This window comes from Ascaphus truei, chromosome 13 (assembly GCF_040206685.1).
Source record: "Ascaphus truei isolate aAscTru1 chromosome 13, aAscTru1.hap1, whole genome shotgun sequence".
Lineage (NCBI taxonomy): Eukaryota > Metazoa > Chordata > Amphibia > Anura > Ascaphidae > Ascaphus > Ascaphus truei.
Window position 1 is genome coordinate 18,032,441 of NC_134495.1, and position 20,895 is coordinate 18,053,335.

General features: G+C 42.4%; 2 protein-coding genes across 2 annotated transcripts; one reads left to right on the top strand and one right to left on the bottom strand.

Moving 5' to 3' along the window:
- Positions 1-318: 318 nt before the first annotated feature.
- Positions 319-1,275, bottom strand: LOC142464557 (olfactory receptor 13G1-like). The gene has a single exon (XM_075567925.1). The coding sequence runs from the start codon at positions 1,273-1,275 to the stop codon at positions 319-321; it is 957 nt and encodes a 318-aa protein (XP_075424040.1).
- Positions 1,276-11,374: 10,099 nt separating this feature from the next.
- Positions 11,375-15,639, top strand: LOC142464512 (olfactory receptor 5V1-like). Its single transcript, XM_075567893.1, has 3 exons — positions 11,375-11,397; positions 13,410-13,595; positions 14,275-15,639. Exon 3 carries the CDS (start codon positions 14,293-14,295, stop codon positions 15,241-15,243), a length of 951 nt encoding a protein of 316 aa, XP_075424008.1. The 5' UTR covers positions 11,375-11,397; positions 13,410-13,595; positions 14,275-14,292; the 3' UTR covers positions 15,244-15,639.
- Positions 15,640-20,895: the final 5,256 nt, after the last annotated feature.

Below are 20,895 nucleotides of genomic sequence, written 5' to 3' on the forward strand. Positions count from 1 at the left end.
TGACTGCAGTTGTATCAAATGGGGGCCTTTTTATATTAATTGGTGCATCAAAGCTGTATCACATATAAGGAGTGTGAGTCCAACAAATATGATGTAATTATGCCAACATTTCCTCCTGGTGGGTTACCCACATTTTGTCCATTATCTTTTGTTATACATTTAAAAAAATAAACTGGTTTATATTCCCATGTTGATTAAAGCACTGTTAGGTTTGGCTTACTTGCATTGACTTGGATTTGCCTCATCCCTTGGACTTTCTCAAACATGCCTCAATATGGCATAAAAAACAGTGAATACCATAGGTCTCTTGTACATGTTTTACATGGCAGGGGCCTGCTGGACACTGTGAGATACCAGCCTTTTGGTAACCCTCTTGAATGCCTCTTTCACCTCCTTATTCCTTAGACTGTATATTATGGGGTTTAAAGTGGGTGTGAACACAGCATAGAGAGCAGACACTATTTTGTCCTTCTCCAATGAGAGACTGGACCTAGGGCGAATGTAGGTGAAAATGACTGCACCATAATACATGAAAACAATGGTGATGTGTGAGGCACAGGTGGAGAAGGCTTTGCGCTTGCCTTCAGCAGAACGTATCTTCATTATGGTGGAGATAATAAAGACGTAGGAAATGCAAGTGAGAAGGCAACAGGCCATACCAAGGATGACATCGGCAGTGAAGAACATTATCTCGTTTAAGTAGGTGTCTCCACAAGCCAACATCAGCAGGGGCATTATCTCGCAGAAGAAGTGGTTGATCTTATTGTCATCACAATAGGGAAGTCGGAAGGTAAAATATGTGTGTGTCATGGAGTTGAGGAAGCCAATGATCAAGAGGACAACTGTCACATTGATGCAGAGCCGCCGATTCATAATGGTAACATAGCGCAATGGTTTGCCAATTGCGATGTACCGGTCATATGCCATGACTGTAAGTAGTAGAAGCTCAACGCCCACCAGCCATGTGAAGAAAAACATCTGGGCAGCACATTCATAATATGAAATGGTCTTGGACCGAGACACATAGCTGGTTAGCATCTTGGGTATAGTAGCTGATGTGCAACAGATGTCAAGGAATGACAGGAGCCCCAGGAAATAATACATAGGGAAGTTGAGACCTGGGTCAATACTGGTAAGGAGAAGGATGATTAGATTACCTATTAAGGCGACTAAGTAAATGATTAGGAATATGATAAATAGCAGAGTCTCCAATTCTGGATGAGTGGACAACCCCAAGATAACGAATTCAGACACAAAGGAGACATTGGTCTTCATGCTGATGTGTCCTCAACTGTGTTTTAGAAGAAACAACAAGAAGGTAAATGTTGGAATGGAGAATTATTAAGTTAGATATTTTACAAGGATTAGTACTAACATAGATTCAACTAAGGCAAGTTTCACAATGTTTTATTGTATGTAGAATGTCTTGATATTACTGTATCATATTCTGATACTAAAACTTGTAGGTGAATATTCATTTTATGCATACATTTCCCCCCCAACTATCTGTTTTAACTGATCTCTAAGAATGACTAGTATATGTCTACATTATGTACTATAACCTATTTGTAATATTTGATGCCCATATTTCTCTGATTACACATAAATATGGGTTTACCTGTGGTGAAGTTATATGGCAGATGAGGCAGGTAAACTTAGTGATGTTCACAAACCTTTGGGAATGCTAAGTAGATGCACAGTACAAGGGAGCAAGAGACAAACAGATCATTTACAGACGTAAATGATTATTTATCAGTTGTATCTCTAACATGGGAAACAGATTACTGGGCGTTGGTAGGATATGTTCATTTAAAGAATATAATGACGTTGTCAGCACATGACAAGCACACAATCCTTGCTTGTGATACTATATACCATATACTGTAATGGAGCAAGATATGATATATACATACGTGTAGTTGCACAGCATCTTCCAAGGCAGCATTGGTTTCATCTATATTTGTTGTTATGAAGACGAGATCTGGTGTTTAACATTTACATTAATCAACATCTCTGTAAATTGTAGATCATTGCTCAATGATTTCTATCACCTCTTTCTCAGCAAAGGAAAAACAAAGCCGTAGTTAATGTAAATAAGCTTTCCCCATGTTATGAACTAGAGAGGTGCAAACTGTGCACAAAGCAATTGCAAACATTAAAAAAAAATTCTCTATAATTTGATTCCCTGCAAAACATTTTAACAAGCCACTAAATGGATACTGATGTCGCCAAATGAGTAAGCTCCCAGTGAAATGCCACCAGAGACTGAGTGAAACGCTGTGTGACTTCTTTATCTTCCCAGCATTAAGTCTAGCAATTTTAAAGAATTTAACAAATTAGTGTATTAATCAAAATTGTGATGCACATTGAGTAACTGCTTGGCCAATCAATGCAAACTGAAAACAGAGATGCTGCAAATGGATTGCCACCTCCGTTTGCCCACTTGTAAGGTTCAGTGACCCAAGTAAGTGACATCGGGGGGTTAGACCAAAAATAAGTTATTCAAAGTTAGAATAGGACACTCACTCTATTAAAGTCTATTACATCTATTATGTTCAGCAGCAACCATGGTTTCTTCTCTACCAGTGACAAGACTGGATGCTGATCTTGCTGCATATTCTGATATTGCTTCTTATCCTTCATATTCTTTCCGTGAAGAAATTAAGAATGGCAAAATAAGTCTGAAGATCTCACCTGATCCCATTTAATCTAAATGGAAAATCCTGCAGTTGCTATAAAATAAAACCATGCAGTTATGTAATAATTTTCACTAGTATTTCTAACAATGGTTTATAATTTAATACATTTGAGCAGCCTTCCCAGAAATCCTCAAAACAGCCTAATGTCACACATCCTGGAATTATATTTTCTTTATTGCTTGAGATCATGTGCCCGAACCGAGCAAAGTAACACAGAATTCTTATCAAATTCACAGCACAGGCAACTTTTATAGATCAGCAGAAAAACATTTTTACATAAAATTTTCTCTGAAACAGAAAAAAACTAATAGAGGATTTTACAATGAAGTGTAATGATGATGATCAGCAATGATAAGATAGAGCCTGTTTGCCTAAGTGAGTCTCCGTTCATCCTACCTTGTGTGATTCCAAGCTCAAGATGCATATACGCAATGGTCTAGTGTTCAGGGTACTGTATATATAGAAAGCTTCACAGACTCCTGAGATGCAAACCCTTCAGGAATTTTGGATGGTGGGAGGAATTAACTCTGAGAGTAGAATTGTAAGTAATTTGTTAAGGTCAGATAATGTCGTTAGTAAACAAACTTTCATCTAAGGGACACATTGCCGTCACCATCCCAAGCCATTAAATAATGAATTCCACCAGGATACAAAAAAAAGGCTCTTATACCTTCTTCTGATGCAAACATTGAACGTAAATTCATTTTTTAGACATTACTGAACGCTAGCCTTAACTTTAAGTATGCACACTGCAAGCATTACCAAATTATATAATTGTCCAGCTCAAGACAATGTCTTCATTACAGAACTCAAGGCAACATCTTGGAGTTAGAGTTGGCCTCTTGTGAAGTTTGATACAGTAGGGACTGAATATAGTGAGGCTTTAAAAGTGTTCTAGGATGAAGCAATAGACTCCACCGAGTTGCACCATATAATGAAGCAACTTACAATGAGCTGTGTCAACATGAACCACATGGGCTCATTATCCCTTTATTTGTATGTACCTGTACACGTGTGACTTGTTCAATTGACTACAATTAACTGCAATTGACTTGTAAAATGATATGTCAAATAGTATCACTCTCTTTCTATTTTTCTCATATTCGATATAGTGAGAAACAAGTAACTTGTGGTTTATAATAAATGTGCTTTTATTACCTTGAATGGCAGCTGATTAGAGGTGAGCACATTTTTCACAGGCCTACGAGAACTTGGCGAATGTCCCCCTCTTTAGTTCGTTTTGATCCAAAAGTCGCACCAAGTTCGTTTAATGTTAAAAAGTCAATTAGCATTATGTTTTCGATTAATTTAACTTTTCAAAGTTTGTTTGAACCTGCGGAGAAGCAAATCTCAACCTATTCACACGTCTTAACGGTGCACTACTCAGCTTTAGGGTAGCCACATTTAAGATTTTATAATACGGGGCGGTAACGGCTCTTAGAGGCGCGACGGCTTCTCTTTGCTAGTCATGCGCGACACAACACTGAACAGCAACATTCTCTCTCTCCACCTTTCGAGCTCCCCTGCGCTACTGTAATATAAGGAAGAGGGACGCATAATCCCCTCTCTCCCCCCCACACACTCCCCTGCTTTCCTCCATCCCCCTCGTCCCTTCATCTCTCAGCCTCCCTCCATCTCTCAGTGCCCCTCCTCCGATCAGCCCCTCTCCATCTCTAAGCCCTCTTCCTCCCTCTCTTAGTCCCCTCCTCCCTCCATCTATTTTCCCCCTCCATCCATCCATCCATCCATCCATCATAGCTCTCCCCTCCATATCCCACCCCCCCATCCATTTCTCAGCCCCGCCATCCATCTCATCCATCTCTTAGTCCTCTTCATCCGGTGGTGTGATATAGGCAGAGAGTTCAGGAAGGAGCAGGTAGATAGGGTAGTCAGACAATCAAAGGTCAGAGCAGGTGGTAAACAGAAGAGTAGTCAATCAAGCCAAAGGCCAGAGCAGAGAGCAAGCAGCAGAGTAATAGGACAAGTTGAAATCAGTCTTGGCGGCAGACACCAGAAGTTGTAATTGACTTCCAGGTCGGACAGCTGGGCGGGCTCTGACTCTGCCCTCCTCTGCTGCTGAAGCCACTGCCATTGTTCCCTGCAACACTCTGCTAAAGGCTGCAGCCACCATCCTCCTCCTCCTCCTTCTGAGAATACAGAACATTTAAGTGTCCCGACATAAGTTTTAGGGACAATGGGACAGGGGGCTGAAATGGATAATCCCATATAAAAGGGACACCTGGCAGCCCTACCCAGTTTCTAACCATGTGTATGACACATGAAAGGGGAGTGCATGCAAAATGGTGTGACACATGGAAGGAGGAAAGTGTGTGACACATTCAGATGGAGGGGGAAGTGTGTGATACATGGAGGGGAAAACGTGATATGTGTAGGGGGAACTGTGTGACATGGATAAGGGAGGGACAGAAGTGTGTGACTCATGGGTGAGGAGGGGTGGAAGTGTGACACATGAGGGCAAGGGTTAAAGTGTGTAACAGGTGGAGGCGGTGGCAAAGTGTGTGATACATGGAGGATAAGGGAAGTGTGTAACACATGGAAGGGGGAAGTGTGTGATATTGCAGTGGGATGGGGTACTATGTATGACAGAATGAGGAGGGTAATAGGGGGAAAGTGTGTGATAGATGGGTGAAAAAAATGTGTGACACATTGTTGGAGGGGGTAGTGTGTGACACATGGATGGGGAGAAATGAGGGAAGTGTGTGACACATGGAGGCGGTAGTGTGTGAAAAATGAATATTTATGATGGGTATAACTGATTTCTTATCTAACCACTGACAACAGTAATAAGTATCAATGTTTACATGATAGAGTTGCTCTTCAAGATAATGGCTCTTTCTAGCATTACATAGGGGTATAAACAGAGGTCTGAATACCTTAAGACAGAATTGCCATAAATAAAACCATGTGGTCACTGGCTTCTAACAACCAGTGGTTTGATGTATAGATGTAGCACCACTCACTGTCTCCAGAGTCATGGCTGACAAAGCAAAAAGCTGCAGCTCCAGAAACAATGCCTGCCACGTCATCGCAGCGGGGGGTCCATGCTTCCAGATCAGAGCCCCCACAGCGATAAACCTCGGGGCCGGGTCAGCCACACTCACGGTTACACAGCTTGCCCCGGCGCCGGACACAGTAAGGCTGGCTACATCTGTAGGTGGATTGGTTATCATCTTCTGAAATGTTGTACTGTATGTAACCAGAAGTAAGAGTTTGAATCTCTGTTTTTGAACAACTGGTGGACCAAAGCAAAGAAGCTGATTACCTTATTGCTTTTTTTAATGTGAATTCTATCAATGAAGAAACCTTTCAATGCTGTCTGTGACTTTCTTCTTTGGAGACAATAATACACAAACAGTAACATAGCTCATGTATAACATCAATAAAGTTATTATTTCTTATGCTCATGTGGTTTTGAATAGATAGTAACAAAAATGGAAAATTATAGAAAAAAAGAGAATTTGAAATGGAATGTTCCTAAAATATGACTTCAGTGCTAGAGTTCTAATACACAGTGCAGGAACTCTCTCTTTCCCCTCTACACAATTCTTTTTTTTTTTATTCCTTCTATTTCTTTAAATTCTCCCCTGCATGCTCCCCTCCTCACCGTGCTTCTCCCCCACATGCCCCCTCCTCTCGAGCTTTTCCCCCATATGCTCCCCTTCCTTTCCAGCTTCTCCCCCACATGCTCCCTTCCTCTCCAGCTTCTCCCCACATGCTCCCTCCTCTCCAGCTTCTCCACATGCTCCCTTCCTCTCCAGCTTCTCCCACACATGTTCCCCTCCTCTCCAGCTTCTCCACATGCTCCCTTCCTCTCCGGCTTCTACCCACATGCTCCCTTCCTCTCCAGCTTCTCCCCCACATAATCCCCTGCTCACCCTGCTTCTCCGCACATGTTCCCCTCCTAACCAGCTTCTCCCCCACATGCTCACCTCCTTCTCCCTAACATGATAGCCTCATTTGCAGCTTCTCTCCTACATACTTTTCTTCTCACCTGATCCTCCCCTACAGTACATGACCCCCTTCGCTCTTTCTTCTCTCCCCTTCTTTCTCTTGTTCTTCTGCCCTTCTACACCTCCTCTCCTCCTAACCCCCCTCTCCCCTCCTCTCCCTTGTCACCACCCCTCCTTACTCTTCTTCGTCCTTCTTACTCTTCTCCACCCTCCTCACTCATTTCCTTCACTTTCAGCCCACCTTTTTTACTTCCTCCCTCCTCCTCCTCCTTGTACTATCCCCCTTCCTCCTCTTTTAATCTCTCTCTCTCCTCCTCTTTTTTGCACTTCCTCCCCTCCTCTTTCACTTCCCCCTCCTCTTTTACTCTCTGCCCCATTCTATTTTAGTCTTTGTCCTCCCTCATCTTTTACTCTCTCTCTTACACCCCTCCAGGCCTTACCTGGGTGCTAACTTGCCAGTTCTTAGCCAATAATGGAGGAAGTCTAACCCAGGTGGCTGATACCGGAAGTTGGGCCTTAGGCTACGCTTATAGTGACGGCGACGTCAGGCAACGGTTGCTGGAAAAATCAAATTGAGATGTCTTCCAGCGATCACGACAAAGCCGTCGCTCCGTTGCACCATCGCATCGCGCTTACTATGGCGGCAATGCATTTGTTTTGACGCAATGTTGCGTCGCTGTCGCCGGCACTATAAGCGCAACCGTACTTCCAGCAGGGCCTAACTTGAGGGTTTAGACTGCATGGGTAGTCTCCCTCTGTCGCCATGTAGGTCACTGGCAAGCTACCCGAGTCCACACCAATGTTCCGCAGGTTTGGCCTGAGGAAGGAGGCAAAGTGGCTGCAGAATGTCATGTCCCAACTGTGTGTCCATTCCAGTCTTCGCCAGGTTTCCTCGGCTGACTCTTTCCCTCTATTGTAAAGTTTTTGACCCACTTCGGTTTCCCAGGTCTTGCCACTGGCTGCATAGCAGAATCACTTCCTGTTTGCTTATTTCTATTTAAACCCTTTACTGCTTGTCCACCTTGCTGCCACAACAGGTTATTCCCTGTTATGTTGTTGCCCGCTTGCCTGGCTCTCTTGTTCACTGCTGGACTTACCCCCTACTATTTGGACCCTTCTCTCTCTACTGGATCTCCCTGTATAACCTGTGCCCATTTCCCTGCTGTCTGCCTGGAACTGTGCCTGCCTCATGGGACAAAGCTTCTTCATTGCTGGACCCCTTTCCTCTTCCGGACCTCACCTCTCTCCCAGACCCCTATTTCCTGGTACAGTTCTCTCTGCAAATGATTCCATTATGGCCCTTAAGTGCAGCTCATTACCCCCTTGTGTGTTATCAGCGGAGGTGGGGTTTGCCCGGTTTGCTGTGGTGGTTTTCTATCAGCTCCTGTGTGCCTTGCTGTCCGTGTTGTCACAGTTTGCAGCAGCCTTGATTCACACCCGAGCAAATGGATCCAGAGAAAATTTTTGGACAAATTGCTCAAGCTTTATCTGAGTTAAAAGCCGAGGTTGTAGCCATTCGCCAGGAGAATGCTACAATTCATCAGGACAATACTACGCTCCTAACGAGTCAAATTCCTACAAGCCAATTTCGATTCTTTATTGGCCCAACCCATGATGCAACCCTCTCCTGGAGGCCTTGTATATTCTCCCCCACTACTCAGGGATAATTCTGCTGGGCATCACTTGGTTCTCGCACAGAATGTAGGGCATAGCGTACCTCTCCTAGAACGATTTTATGGAGACCGACAAACTATACGCTGCCTTCCACATGCAAATTGATTGCAATCTTTGATGAAGCGAACAAATTTCTCGACAGATCAGGCTAAGGTGACTTTAGTCATTTCTAATCTGGGAGGCAATGCATTGATTCGGGTGATTCCGTTGCGGGATGGAGATAACCCAACGATTAAAGACTGTGCTCAGCTCAAGAATTTAGACAAAATTGAAAGACGATATGCTACTCAATCCAAGGGCATAGAAAGTTAACTTTACGTCAAGGGAATCAGGATTTGCTAACTTTTTTTACCCACTTTAAACAACTTTATGGCTGAAGTAAGTTGGTCGGAAGAATCACTGGTGGTAGTTTTTAAACATGGGTTAATTGAGGAACGGTACAAAAAATGGTTGATTGAGAAAAATCAGCCCCAAAAAAATCCCTTATACTGTATGTTGCACTCATGGAAGACAGAATCGTGAACCAAAGTGACTTCGAACGGCACTAAACAGCAATGGTAGTGACACATGTGAATAAAAATATATGGTGAATTGTAAGGTGAAACGAAAAAAGATTCTCAACCTTCCAGGGAATATGTACAGATTCCCTTCAAGATAATGTAAGTCCAGGGTAGGAAGGGAGCGATGGTTTCAGGAACACCCCAGAAGAAAAGATACAAAATAATGGTGCAGTAAAATCACACAAAATTGGTGTAGATGGATCTTGGCTCTATATAAATGCCTACTTACAGCAGGTAAGTGTTAAACCAGCATAAATCAGGACAGCAGGTAAATGTTAATCAGGACAGCAGGTGAGTGTTAATCAGGACAGCAGGTGAGTGTTAATCAGGACAGCAGGTGAGTGTTTGACCAGCAGTAACAAGGACTTGAACAGATGATGATGCAGGAGAAATCCCACTCGAGTAGGTGTTCATGGAAGACAAGGAGAGACCATGGTGTAGATCGAAAGTATAAAATTTATAGGTTAAAAGCATATAGGAAATGTACTCATAATAAGTACATAGGACATGTACACATAAGATTTTACTTGAGGCAGTAGAGTGCCGGAACAGATGAAACGCTTGCTGCTTCACTTCCCAGTGACTCCCGAGGAAGCTGTCGTGAGCACAACAAAACGCGTAGAGCCTTCCAAAGCCTGTACAGCTGTTCCTGAACTGAAGGCCCGAGTCTGCTGTGTTGCCCTGCTGCCCGCTTCCCTGGTTACCTATCGGAAGTTGTCAATCCCTCACTGGACGTGACGTCAGACGCCATTCACCGCGATCCGACGGGAGTCACTGGGAAGTGAAGCAGCAAGCGTTTCATCTGTTCCGGCACTCTACTGCCTCAAGTAAAATCTTATGTGTACATGTCCTATGTACTTATTGTGAGTACATTTCCTATATGCTTTTAATCTATAAATTGTATACTTTCGATCTACACCATGGTCTCTCCTTGTCTTCCATGAGCACCTACTCGAGTGGGATTTCTCCTGCATCATCATCTGTTCAAGTCTTTGATACTGCTGGTCAAACACTCACCTGCTGTCCTGATTAACACTTACCTGTTGTCCTGATTTGTGCTGGTTTAACACTTACCTGCTGTAAGTAGGCATTTATATAGAGCCAAGATCCATCTACACCAATTTTGTGTGATTTTACTGCACCATTATTTTGTATCTTTTCTTCTGGGGTGTTCCTGAAACCATCGCTCCCTTCCTACCCTGGACTTGCACTCATGGAAGACAACAGTTGGGTGGGAAATGTAGTATCACAGGGTCTCAATATCCCTTCATAGGCCATTCATATTGAATTGCACTTAAATCCATATAGAAAATAAAAAAAACTTTATTGGTCATAAAAAGGGGAGTATATGGGGTGTGAGGGTATATATACATAGGGCCTCATGCAGTAAAGTCCGATAGAAAAAATCGCCACTATTTTTCATTCGCCATTTTTGACAGCGTTGCTATCACGGTATGGAGAAAGCCCTGAATACCAGTGATAGCAACATTTGCAAACATGGCGAGTAGCCGGCGGCGAGATGCTTCTTGGAGTCAGGAAGGAATTTATTTTTCCCTTTATGAGATATCATTAGATGATATGTCACTGGAGTTTTTTATTTGACTTCCTCTGGGTCAATATACTGTAAGTACGGATATAGGATAAAGTATCTGTCGTCTAAATTTGGAATAAGTTAAACTTGATGTGCGCATGTCTTTTTCCAACCTCCTCTACTATGTAACTATGAGACAAGGATTAATTATAGTAAAGTATAAATGTAATACAATAAATAAACTATGTTATCTCAAAAACTAATGTTATTAGTTCTTATTAAGAATTTATTCAATGTTTTTTTTTAAGTGGGGGCGGAGATAGGGGCGGGATTAGTGATGGGGCTAGGTGGCGACTATCTTTTTTGGTTGGGCGAGTATCTTTTTTGGTTGGGCGAGTAGCTTTTTGGGAATTTGTCAAGCCCTGTACAAAAGTATTGTTCAATTGTAACTAATGTAAAATTCGAATATTCACTCACAACTGCCATACGCATAAAAGTAATATACCTACCACTTAGAGTTTCATTTTAGCATTATTTACATCATATTTTTGTATTTTAAGCAAACTTTTTGCTCTCTATAAAGTTTTATAATTACATTTTAAGATACCTTTTATCTTTATTTTTGGGTCAATACATTTTTATTTTCAGGTCTCAAACTTTTTTGTAGGCCCTTGAAAGACTCGTAGGCCCTATGCAATGTGCCTATTGTGCCTCATGGATACAACGGCCCTGTACATGTGTAACCTCACACAACTCGTATAATAAAAAGGCTCTCGGAAAATTAAGAGCTTGTGACTGCAGAGACGCCCTGAACAGATAAAGATAATTTTAGTTTAGGAAGCCAGGACTGGTAGCTCACAGCAGCATCAGTTCTCCTGGGAGATTCAGATACCTATAAAACACGATCAGCAATCGTGCAGCTTTATTACTGTCATGGAGAACCAAGGCACACCTGTCAGCAGGTAAGGTATTCTGATGCTCCTATGCTGTAATATTTATCTGTGTATGATACAGTGGTATTTACATGAGCTATGTTATGTGCCCTTTCCTTCTGAATAATATGGCTCATGTTGTTAAAGTTTGTGGATTATTTATTAGGTATTACTGTAATGTCAGTTGTGCTTTGTATGTCTTTATATGACATTAAATACTGTATAAGTCGTGTTTAAGTCATGTAACAGTTTTGCGTATGTGTAGGGGTGTGTGTTTTACTATTATATATAATGTATTACTATTATATATAATGTATTACTATTATATATAATGTGAAGAGTAGCAGTGCAGTTTGAGAGGATTTCAACTCAGCAAGCTCATGTTAAAGATACAAGCATAAAACAATGCAAGTTCAGTAACATTGCTCTCATTTAATCTCCCCCAGACCATTCAATTTCAGGCCCCTTTATCATGAAGTGACAGGGGTAGCCATGTATATAGTCTTTAATTATCTCATACCATGTGTATGTATTTTTACTGAAGGGTGTATCCCGAGAGGGGACGTGCAGGCAGTGCACTGCTTAGAGGTGCATATAGAACAAAGATGCGACGGTGGCTGGACCAGGTGCAATAAAAAGAAGCTTCTTTATTGAGGAACAAAAGTGCAACCAAATGACTTGTACCGGCGCTAATAAACACCTTAATATAATTAAGTGCAATAAACAAATGCAATACTTAAAAGGGATGTGTATCCCAGAAGAACACGCTTCTCCACCTTCCAAGGAATATGTACAGATTCCTTACATGAGAAGACTTGATCCACAGGGGGGGGGGAAGGGAGCGGTATTCTCAGGAACACACCAAGAAATAAAAAATATAAACACAGTGATAGTGCAATATGTTAAGACAAGCGGAGAATGGGTGAATCTTGGCTCTAATGCAATTCCTACTTACAGCATGTAAGATTTAAACAGGCAGTGGTCTGACTCTGTCAGGATGATGTCGGTGTGGGGTATACACAGAGAGGGGAACTTGATAGTAGTTAACTTCATGCGGGATAATCTCAAGGTGTAACAGCTCAGGTTCACGCAGGATAATATGAAAGAAAGACGGACTATAGTATAGACCATAAAGTACAGATTTTTATCTCATCACGCAAGGTGCACAAACGTACTTACAATAAGTACTTGAAAGGTATTCCCGTAGCAGTTTCGTGAGACAGTAGAGGGCTTTTTGGCGATGGTGTGCTGGCTGGATAGCTTCCCTTCGCTTTCACCTCCCCGTCGCGGTATGGCGTCTGACGTCACTTCCGGCGGCACGGGGGATGACAACCGGTGGAGAGCGGGGGAGATGAATCTCAGCCGATCGCTGGTATAGGCAGCAGACACCTCACACGTCTTCACTTGCAGCAGGGCTCTGGTGGACTAAAGGCTTGGCTCAACGCGTTTCGCTGTTCTCTAACAGCTTCCTCAGGAGCAGATCCCCGCTCTCCACCGGTTGTCATCCCCCGACGTCATCCTGACAGAGTCAGACCACTGCCTGTTTAAATCTTACATGCTGTAAGTAGGAATTGCATTAGAGCCAAGATTCACCCATTCTCCGCTTGTCTTAACATATTGCACTATCACTGTGTTTATATTTTTTATTTCTTGGTGTGTTCCTGAGAATACCGCTCCCTTCCCCCCCCCTGTGGATCAAGTCTTATTGAGGAACAAGACAAACAGGGTTCACATGACGCTGAAGAGGTACTCTAACACGTTTCGGGCTCCCAGCCCTTTGTCAAAGACACTGCACTGCCTGCACGTCCCCTCCATGGATACACCCTTCAGTATATATCTTGCAGCTGCACGCTAAACACAGGACTTCTGGCAACATTGCCAAGTGTGAGTACGCTTTATTATTTTTCTTCCATGGATGTTATCTAGTCTAGCTCCAGGGGAGTGTTATCATGCTTGGGATTACTAGCTGGGGTCCCACTGTTCATTTATTTTGAGCTGTGTGGCCAACCTATGTTGTATTTCCCTATACCTCCCCATTATAGGGGTATTATTTGACTACATCTGCTAGCAAGTCATTATTGGATTCTTGCCTGTGTTGATGAGGAAAGCGTTATGAATTATTGGATTTATTACTGGACTAAGTGATACATGCATTTTCTCTGAGCACAGATACAGAGCTTGTCTCTAATATTGCCTGCATGTATTTTTACCTTGCATTTACTTGAAAGGTTAGTGTTTTTTAGCCTTTGCAAACTTCCAGGAAATGTGGCAAGAGATTGCATTAATTACTATTACAGCGTAGCACAATCAGGTTACAGTACGTAGGGATAAAAGTAATAACTGCGGCATAATTGCCTTATTAGAAGTAACGATGTAGCCAACGTTATCGCACCCGCTAGCGCGCTTCCGCCTGTGAAATAGTCGCCCCGTTCCCTTGGCACACCCAGCTGATTCAAAACAAGGCTGCTTCTCCCACTAAAGTAGGGGGGAGTGGGGTACCACCCCTGCACTCATGTGTTGTGCACATCCTGCAGCAGCGAGCCCACAGTTGCAGTGACATTTGCTACATCTGAAAGTGCTGGATCATTTTGATCAATAATCCTCAATTTGTAGTTGGCCCCTAAAAGTTTCTAATGACAGGTGTCATCTAATTTGGGTTACCCTGGTTTAATAACCATTACTAATTCAGTGCGACTTTAGTCTGTGCCTTGGTTATTATATATTAGATTGTCACATTTTCCTCGAAACAGGAACATGTATTTTATTTGTTTCACTATGCAAAAAGCAATACATATTGGGAGAATACTATATTTATTACAACCTCTCTAATTAAACATATACAATCTTCTGATTAAAAACTTGTTGTTGAGCTCTTACAACTAACACACAGGGCTTATTTCCCTGTAGGAAGAATCAGACAAACTCATGAAAAACAACAACGAAACAACATGGGGATCAGAATTCATACTGTTGGGACTGACAAATGACCACGAGAGTCAGCTAATACTCTTTGCGTTCTTCTTGGTGGTTTATGTCATGACGCTTTTGGGCAACTCTTTGATGGTCTTTACCATCACCCAGTCCTCCGCCCTTCACTCTCCCATGTACTTCTTTCTCCGTATCCTGTCTATTGTAGACATATGCTTCACCTCCTCCACGGTCCCAAAACTGTTGCTGGATTTTCTATCAGAGGTAAAACGGATCTCCTTCCCTGGCTGTGTGGCACAGTTGTATTCATTCATATCTTTTGGGGGCATTGAGTGTGTTCTTCTTGCCGTCATGGCAGGCGATCGCTATGTGGCTATTTGCATGCCCTTGCGCTATATGGAAATGATGAGCCAGAATGTGTGCCTGATTCTGGCAGCGATTTGCTGGATCATCGGCCTGTTAAATTCTCTTGCTCACACTGTGCTCACATTCCGGTTACCATTCTGCAAGTCTAAATCCATCAACCACTTCTTCTGCGACATCCCGCCCCTCCTCGCTCTCTCCTGTGCTGATACCACTGTGAATGAAGTGGTGGTGTATACCTCAGGAGGGTCAGTAATTGTAGGGTCTTTCTTGCTGACTCTATTGTCATACATCTTCATTGTTAACGCAATCTTGAATATTAAGACAGTGTCAGGGAGGCTCAAAACCTTCTCCACTTGTGCCTCTCACCTGATAGTGGTCACCCTTTTTTTTGGGACCATAGTTTTCACATACATACGTCCCACCTCAACCTATTCGCTAGACCAGGACAGGGTAGTTCCTGTGCTATATGGAATTATGACCCCCATGTTGAACCCTGTTATTTACAGCTTTATGAATAAGGAGGTTCAGGGGGCTCTAAGGAAAGCCATTTGTTGGAGAAGCCAACCCCATATGAGTCGCTGAAGGAAACATTGAACTTTACATGAACTTATTGTGTTGGAGTATCAAGTATGCTCCTTTCAAACTCATACTGTAGCATCTTCCCCATAATCATATAACTGACATTTTTATCTACTGTACAGTATATGGAACTTCAATGTGCTCTGTCTAACACCTGATTACTCTTCTTTTTTTTCATTTAAACACTTAAACATTATTTTTGAACAGTCTTAACTGCTAGTGCTTGCACATTTATTTGACTCATTTACTCATTTGTGAATGTCCCCCAACCCCCCAACATTAGGCAATAATGAAAGTAAGAGCTAACTCTCAGTCAACATTGGGAGATAGCAAGTCATCTAGGAAAATAGGTTCATCCCAGAGAAACACCCTAAAGTGAAGCCAGTTACTGTATCTTATAGCCCCTCTCTTGCTTCATCTCGATTATAAAACAAATATATGTTATGTCTAGCCTTTTAATCATCTTTTATTCTCTCCCCCTTTAACCAAATCGTAAAATTGAGTTGCTCAATAATTAAAAGTTTTAATGACCGCATAGTACAGCTTACTGCATGCCCCCTCACCCCTTTCCCCACTCATCTCTCTACCCTCACCTCTCTCTCCCCCCTCACCTCTCTCTCTCCTCTCACCTCTTCCTCCCACTTCAACTCTATCCCCCCTCACCTCTCTCTCTCTTCCCCCTCACCTCTCTTCCCTCTCATCTCTCTCTCCCCCTCCCTCACCTCTCTCTTCCCCCACCTATCTCTCTCCTCCAAACCTCTCTCTCCTGCCCCTCACCACTCTCCCCCCCTCAGCTTCCCCCCTCTCTCTCTCTCTCTCTTCCCCCCTCCCCTCTCTCTCTTCCCCCTCCCCTCTCTCCCCCTTCTCCTCTCTCTTATTCCCCACTCACCTCTCTTCTACCTTCACTTCTCTCTGCCTTACATCTCTTCCCCCCACCCCTCTTCCCCCTACCTCTCTTCCCCCTCACCTTCCCTCTATCTCCCCCCCACCTCTCTCTTCCCCTCCCCCTCAACTCTCTCTTCTCCCCTCACCTCTCTCTACCCCACTCACCTCTCTCTACCCCCCACCTCTCTCTTCCCCCCACCTCTCTCTCTCACCCCATGCCTCTCTTCTCTCTCTTCTCCTCCCTCACCTCTTCTCTCCCTCCCCCTTCCACCCTCACCTCTATTTATGAAAAAAGCCTACATTTAGCCTATAATAGTAATAATCCCCTCAGAACAGGTCAATAATACTGGCCAATAATGCCCTAGCTGGGTTAAAGTCCCTCGGCTTTGCCTCAGCCTTTCAACTCTTCCAGTAATGCCCTATTCTTCTGGGATTATTACTTAATTATCTCTTACTGTGCATGCTATGTCTTGTATATAATGTATAACCTTGCTCACTTTATGTAGCTCTGTTCAGTATTTGTAACCATGTATCTGTTATCATAACATTGTCCCCAGGACATACGTGAAAACGAGATGTAACTCTCAATGTATTACTTCCTGGTAAAACATTTTATAAATAAATAAATAGGTACAGTATTCTATTTGATTTTTCATAGTTTTCCAAAGTCCCAATGTCCCACTGTGAAGATTGAGATAATGTGTGTGGCTCAGGCTATATGAAGACAGACTATCATCACCTCCATTTTGGCGCAGTAGCCATTTTGAGTGTTTGAATGTATGTATATTTGTGTATGATCTGTGAATGATTGATATCCTGCAGTGTATCGCTCCTAGATGTAACTCACCCTTGTATAATTCCTACGAGTCATGAAAGAAATTGAAATTGCATTCGTAAGAGGTTTTTCCTGCCTTAGACAATTCTGCTGACCTTAGGTTCGGTTATCTGACAGATGCAGCACACACAGAGGGCTAAACAGGGTTACTCCTTAAAGTCAAAAGGTTAAGGGGCCCACATTATGGTGATATATAGGATAAGAATATAGCAATGTGAAGCATATTTATGTATTAATAAGTATTTTTGTATAAGTCATCATATTGTTTTTATCTCTAAGCCAGCCCCCTTAAAGGGTGTATTACTCATTTTGAAATGTATAAAAATGTGATACCAAGCAATATGTTTTCAGAGGCATGAGTTCATTCTTGAATTCTCTCTCACTTGTACCTTGGTGCAGATAAACTCAAGTTGATTCTTTGAACCCTTGACTCATTGATTTTATTTCTACGCTTTCACAGATGGCACCCGAATAGGGACCCCAATAACTCGGGACCAGGAGACCCCAGACGGTGCAGCTGCCTACATTACTCAAACGTGCACACTTGGAATAAGGTATGGCTTTATCCTTTTTAACAGAAAAAGCCATTAGATTAATTGTTTGAGTAATCTGTAGACAGTTTGTTCTTTATGGGCAACCTACCTGAGTGACGGGACACACTGTATCACGTGAGTTTATCAATATTATACTGATCAGGTATTGTTGTTGTTTTATATTATTGCCATAAACTCAGGTCAGATTACACTTTATGCTATGCTAACTCTATATTCTACTTATATTATACCAAGTGGTGGGGCACCTTATTGGTACCCAATCGGCTATCGTTGATCGGGGATAGGTCAGATTATACCTTATGCTAAACGGCAGGCCAATTCAGGGCTCAGAAGGTATAATAGTTAATAAGGTGGAAAGTCTCCTAAACTTGGGGAGAGAACTACTGTTAAGGAACAGCAGGTGACTATTTTTTAATACCACTGATCCTTAACTCTATATTCTACTTATATTATACCAAGTGGTGGGGCACCTTATTGGTACATGATCAGCTAACGTTGATCGGTGTAATACAGGAGAATTATGGGGAAACCTACGTTCTCAGCAGTCGCCGGCGAAGGGTACGTCCCTTAAAATTATGTGTGGACTTTATGGCAATAAAATGTTTTAAAAATGGATATTTAGTGGCGCAGAGTATATTAAATAAGAAGGAAAGGGAAACATATCCAGCTCTGTTTTGAAAAAAGCTGCAGCATTAGTGGACCCCCCTTTTTTCCTCATCCCCCTTTCCTCATCCCCCTTCCCTCACCTTTTTTACTGAAAGGTTACAGGACTTGCATTTCTGTGAGACATGGAAGTTAATTATTAACCTAGGAAGAAATGGCTTGAATTTAAGAATGTTAAAGTAGTTTTTAAGGAATGAATGCATTAATACTGCATGGAAAAAGAAACAAGGGGACATTCTCTTTAAAAAAAAATTGTTTGTTTGTTTTTGTCTCATAGTAACTAGTTTGAGGGCATAATAATAATATACATGTCATGGAGTGAAGTGTTTGTGTGTCACTCTGATAGTTATTGTATGTATGTATGTATGTATGCATGTCTTTATTCATATAGCACCATTAGTGTACATAGCGCTTCACATTGTCACGTATAGTACTAATCATAAAAATAACAAATAATACAAATAACAGACCATAATTATTTTGAATGAAATAATAATAAGGGTTAAAATAAACCTATACCAAAAAAAAAACTAAAATGCAAAAAGCTACTTCCAATATGACAAAAATACACATTGCAATACTTATATATCTCTTGTAAAAGGAAAATTAAACCACCCCAATGAAGCCCTAAAGTTCTCCTCACTAGAACTTTTAAAAACTTTAACCCAATACAGTTTCTGGATGACCTTACCAACTGCCCATGGCACAGAATCAATTTAATTCCCGACCCTGATTCTGCGCTCGACTATTTCCAATCTGAGTTCTTAAAACTCTGCGATACCCATGCTCAACTACGCAAAATAAGGGTACGGGGGGCCCACCTTCCATGGGTTACACCTGACCTTATAGCACTCTACCAGTTCAGGGATGCGTGGTGGAAAAGCTACAAAGTAACTGGCACTACCAAGGATCTCAATCACTACAGATGCACGCGGAACATGTGCACAAGGCAAACAAGGCATGCAAAAGCACAATATTACTCTGACAATCTCCACCAAAATACAACAAACCCAGCTAACTTCTGGAAGGTTATCAACAATATATTCCAGCCTCCTAACCATCAACAACCAAGTAATATCACTAGGGGGGATATTACTCTGACAAACCCCACTGACATTGCAAATGCATTCAATGATTACTTTGTGGGGTGTGCCACTAACTTATTAGCAAAACGCAGCCCAAACCACAAACCTGAATCTCATCCTGGGAGTACCCCTATAGTCCCACCCCCTCCCAACACTGCCCACAATTTTCAATTTGGCCCAGTATCTGAAGAGGAGATTATACAAGCGCTCCTCAAACTAAAACTAAACAGCCAATATGGACCTGACTTACTACAATCTAGGTTCCTACGACTTGGCGCCCCAGCCATTGCCAAACCAATTGCATCCATAGTCAACTCTATCCTGTCTGCAGGCCATATCCGTAAGACATAGAGAACTGCCAGAGTTGTCCCAATCTTCAAAAGTGGGGACAAAAACACTGTCTCAAACTACAGGCCAATCTCACTTCTCCCAATTCTATCCAAAGTCATGGAAAAATGTGTCCACTCCCAATTAAGCGATTTCTATACTGTACCAAGACAAATTTCCATAGCTAATTCCAATCTGGGTTTCGTCCCAAACACTCCACCGTAACTACCCTGCTAAAAGTTTGCAATGAAATCCAGTGTGGAATGGAACGGGGACATCTCACTGGTGCAGTATTCCTAGATTTTGCAAAGGCTTTTGACACAGTTGATCATGCTATCCTGCTTAACAAACTCCAGAGCTCTGGAATAGGGAAGCATGCTTTAAACTGGTTTCAGTCCTACCTATCAGGAAGATCCCAACATGTGTCCATCTCAGGCTCTAACTCCAACCCCCTGGATATCACCTGTGGTGTCCCGCAAGGCTCTGTTCTGGGGCCTCTACACTTCTCAGTCTTCATTAATGATCTTCCCACAGCTTGTAAGGAAGCCTCAATACACATGTATGCAGACGACACAATCCTATATGTACACAGCCATAGCCTCTCTGACCTTCAACACATATTTCAGTCTGACTTTTTGAGACTCGTAAACTGGATTTCCCAAAACAAACTGTTTTTAAACACTGACAAGACTGTAGCAATGGTGTTTGGGACCAAGACTAAATTTTTAAAGCTTCCAGTGACTGAGCTCCTGATTAGAACCAACGCTAACACCACCCTAACCCCTGTCACTAGTTTTAAATACCTGGGCTTATAGTTTGACCCCCACTTAACATTCAGGATGCACATTGATACCCTGACAACCAAGACCTATGCCAAACTAGGGGTACTTTACAGGAACAAATCCTCCATAAGTCTCCTGGCCAGAAAGCATATCACACAGCAGATGCTAATGCCAATTATTGACTATGGAGACATAGTATATGGCTTGGCACCTCAAACCCACCTTGGCAAACTTGACACCCTCTACAATTCAATTTGTCGTTTTGTTCTCCAATGCAACTACAACACACATCACTGCGATATGCTCAAAGAACTAGATTGGTCATCACTAGAGTCTAGACGCAAAGTTCACCTTTCCTGTCTTACCTTTAAATTCTTCATGGGCAAGCTACCCAGCTATCTGAACAAGCTCCTCACCCGTACCACTTGCAGCACTTATCATCTGAGATCAGACTCCAAAAGACTGTTCATGGTCCCAAGGCTCAACAAAGTATCCGGACGTTCCTCCTTCTCCTACAATGCACC

What these genes read in the sequence shown, in the direction of transcription:
- LOC142464557 (XM_075567925.1), bottom strand. Translation starts at nt 1,275, where the DNA reads ATGAAGACCAATGTCTCCTTTGTGTCTGAATTCGTTATCTTGGGGTTG.
- LOC142464512 (XM_075567893.1), top strand. Translation starts at nt 14,293, where the DNA reads ATGAAAAACAACAACGAAACAACATGGGGATCAGAATTCATACTGTTG.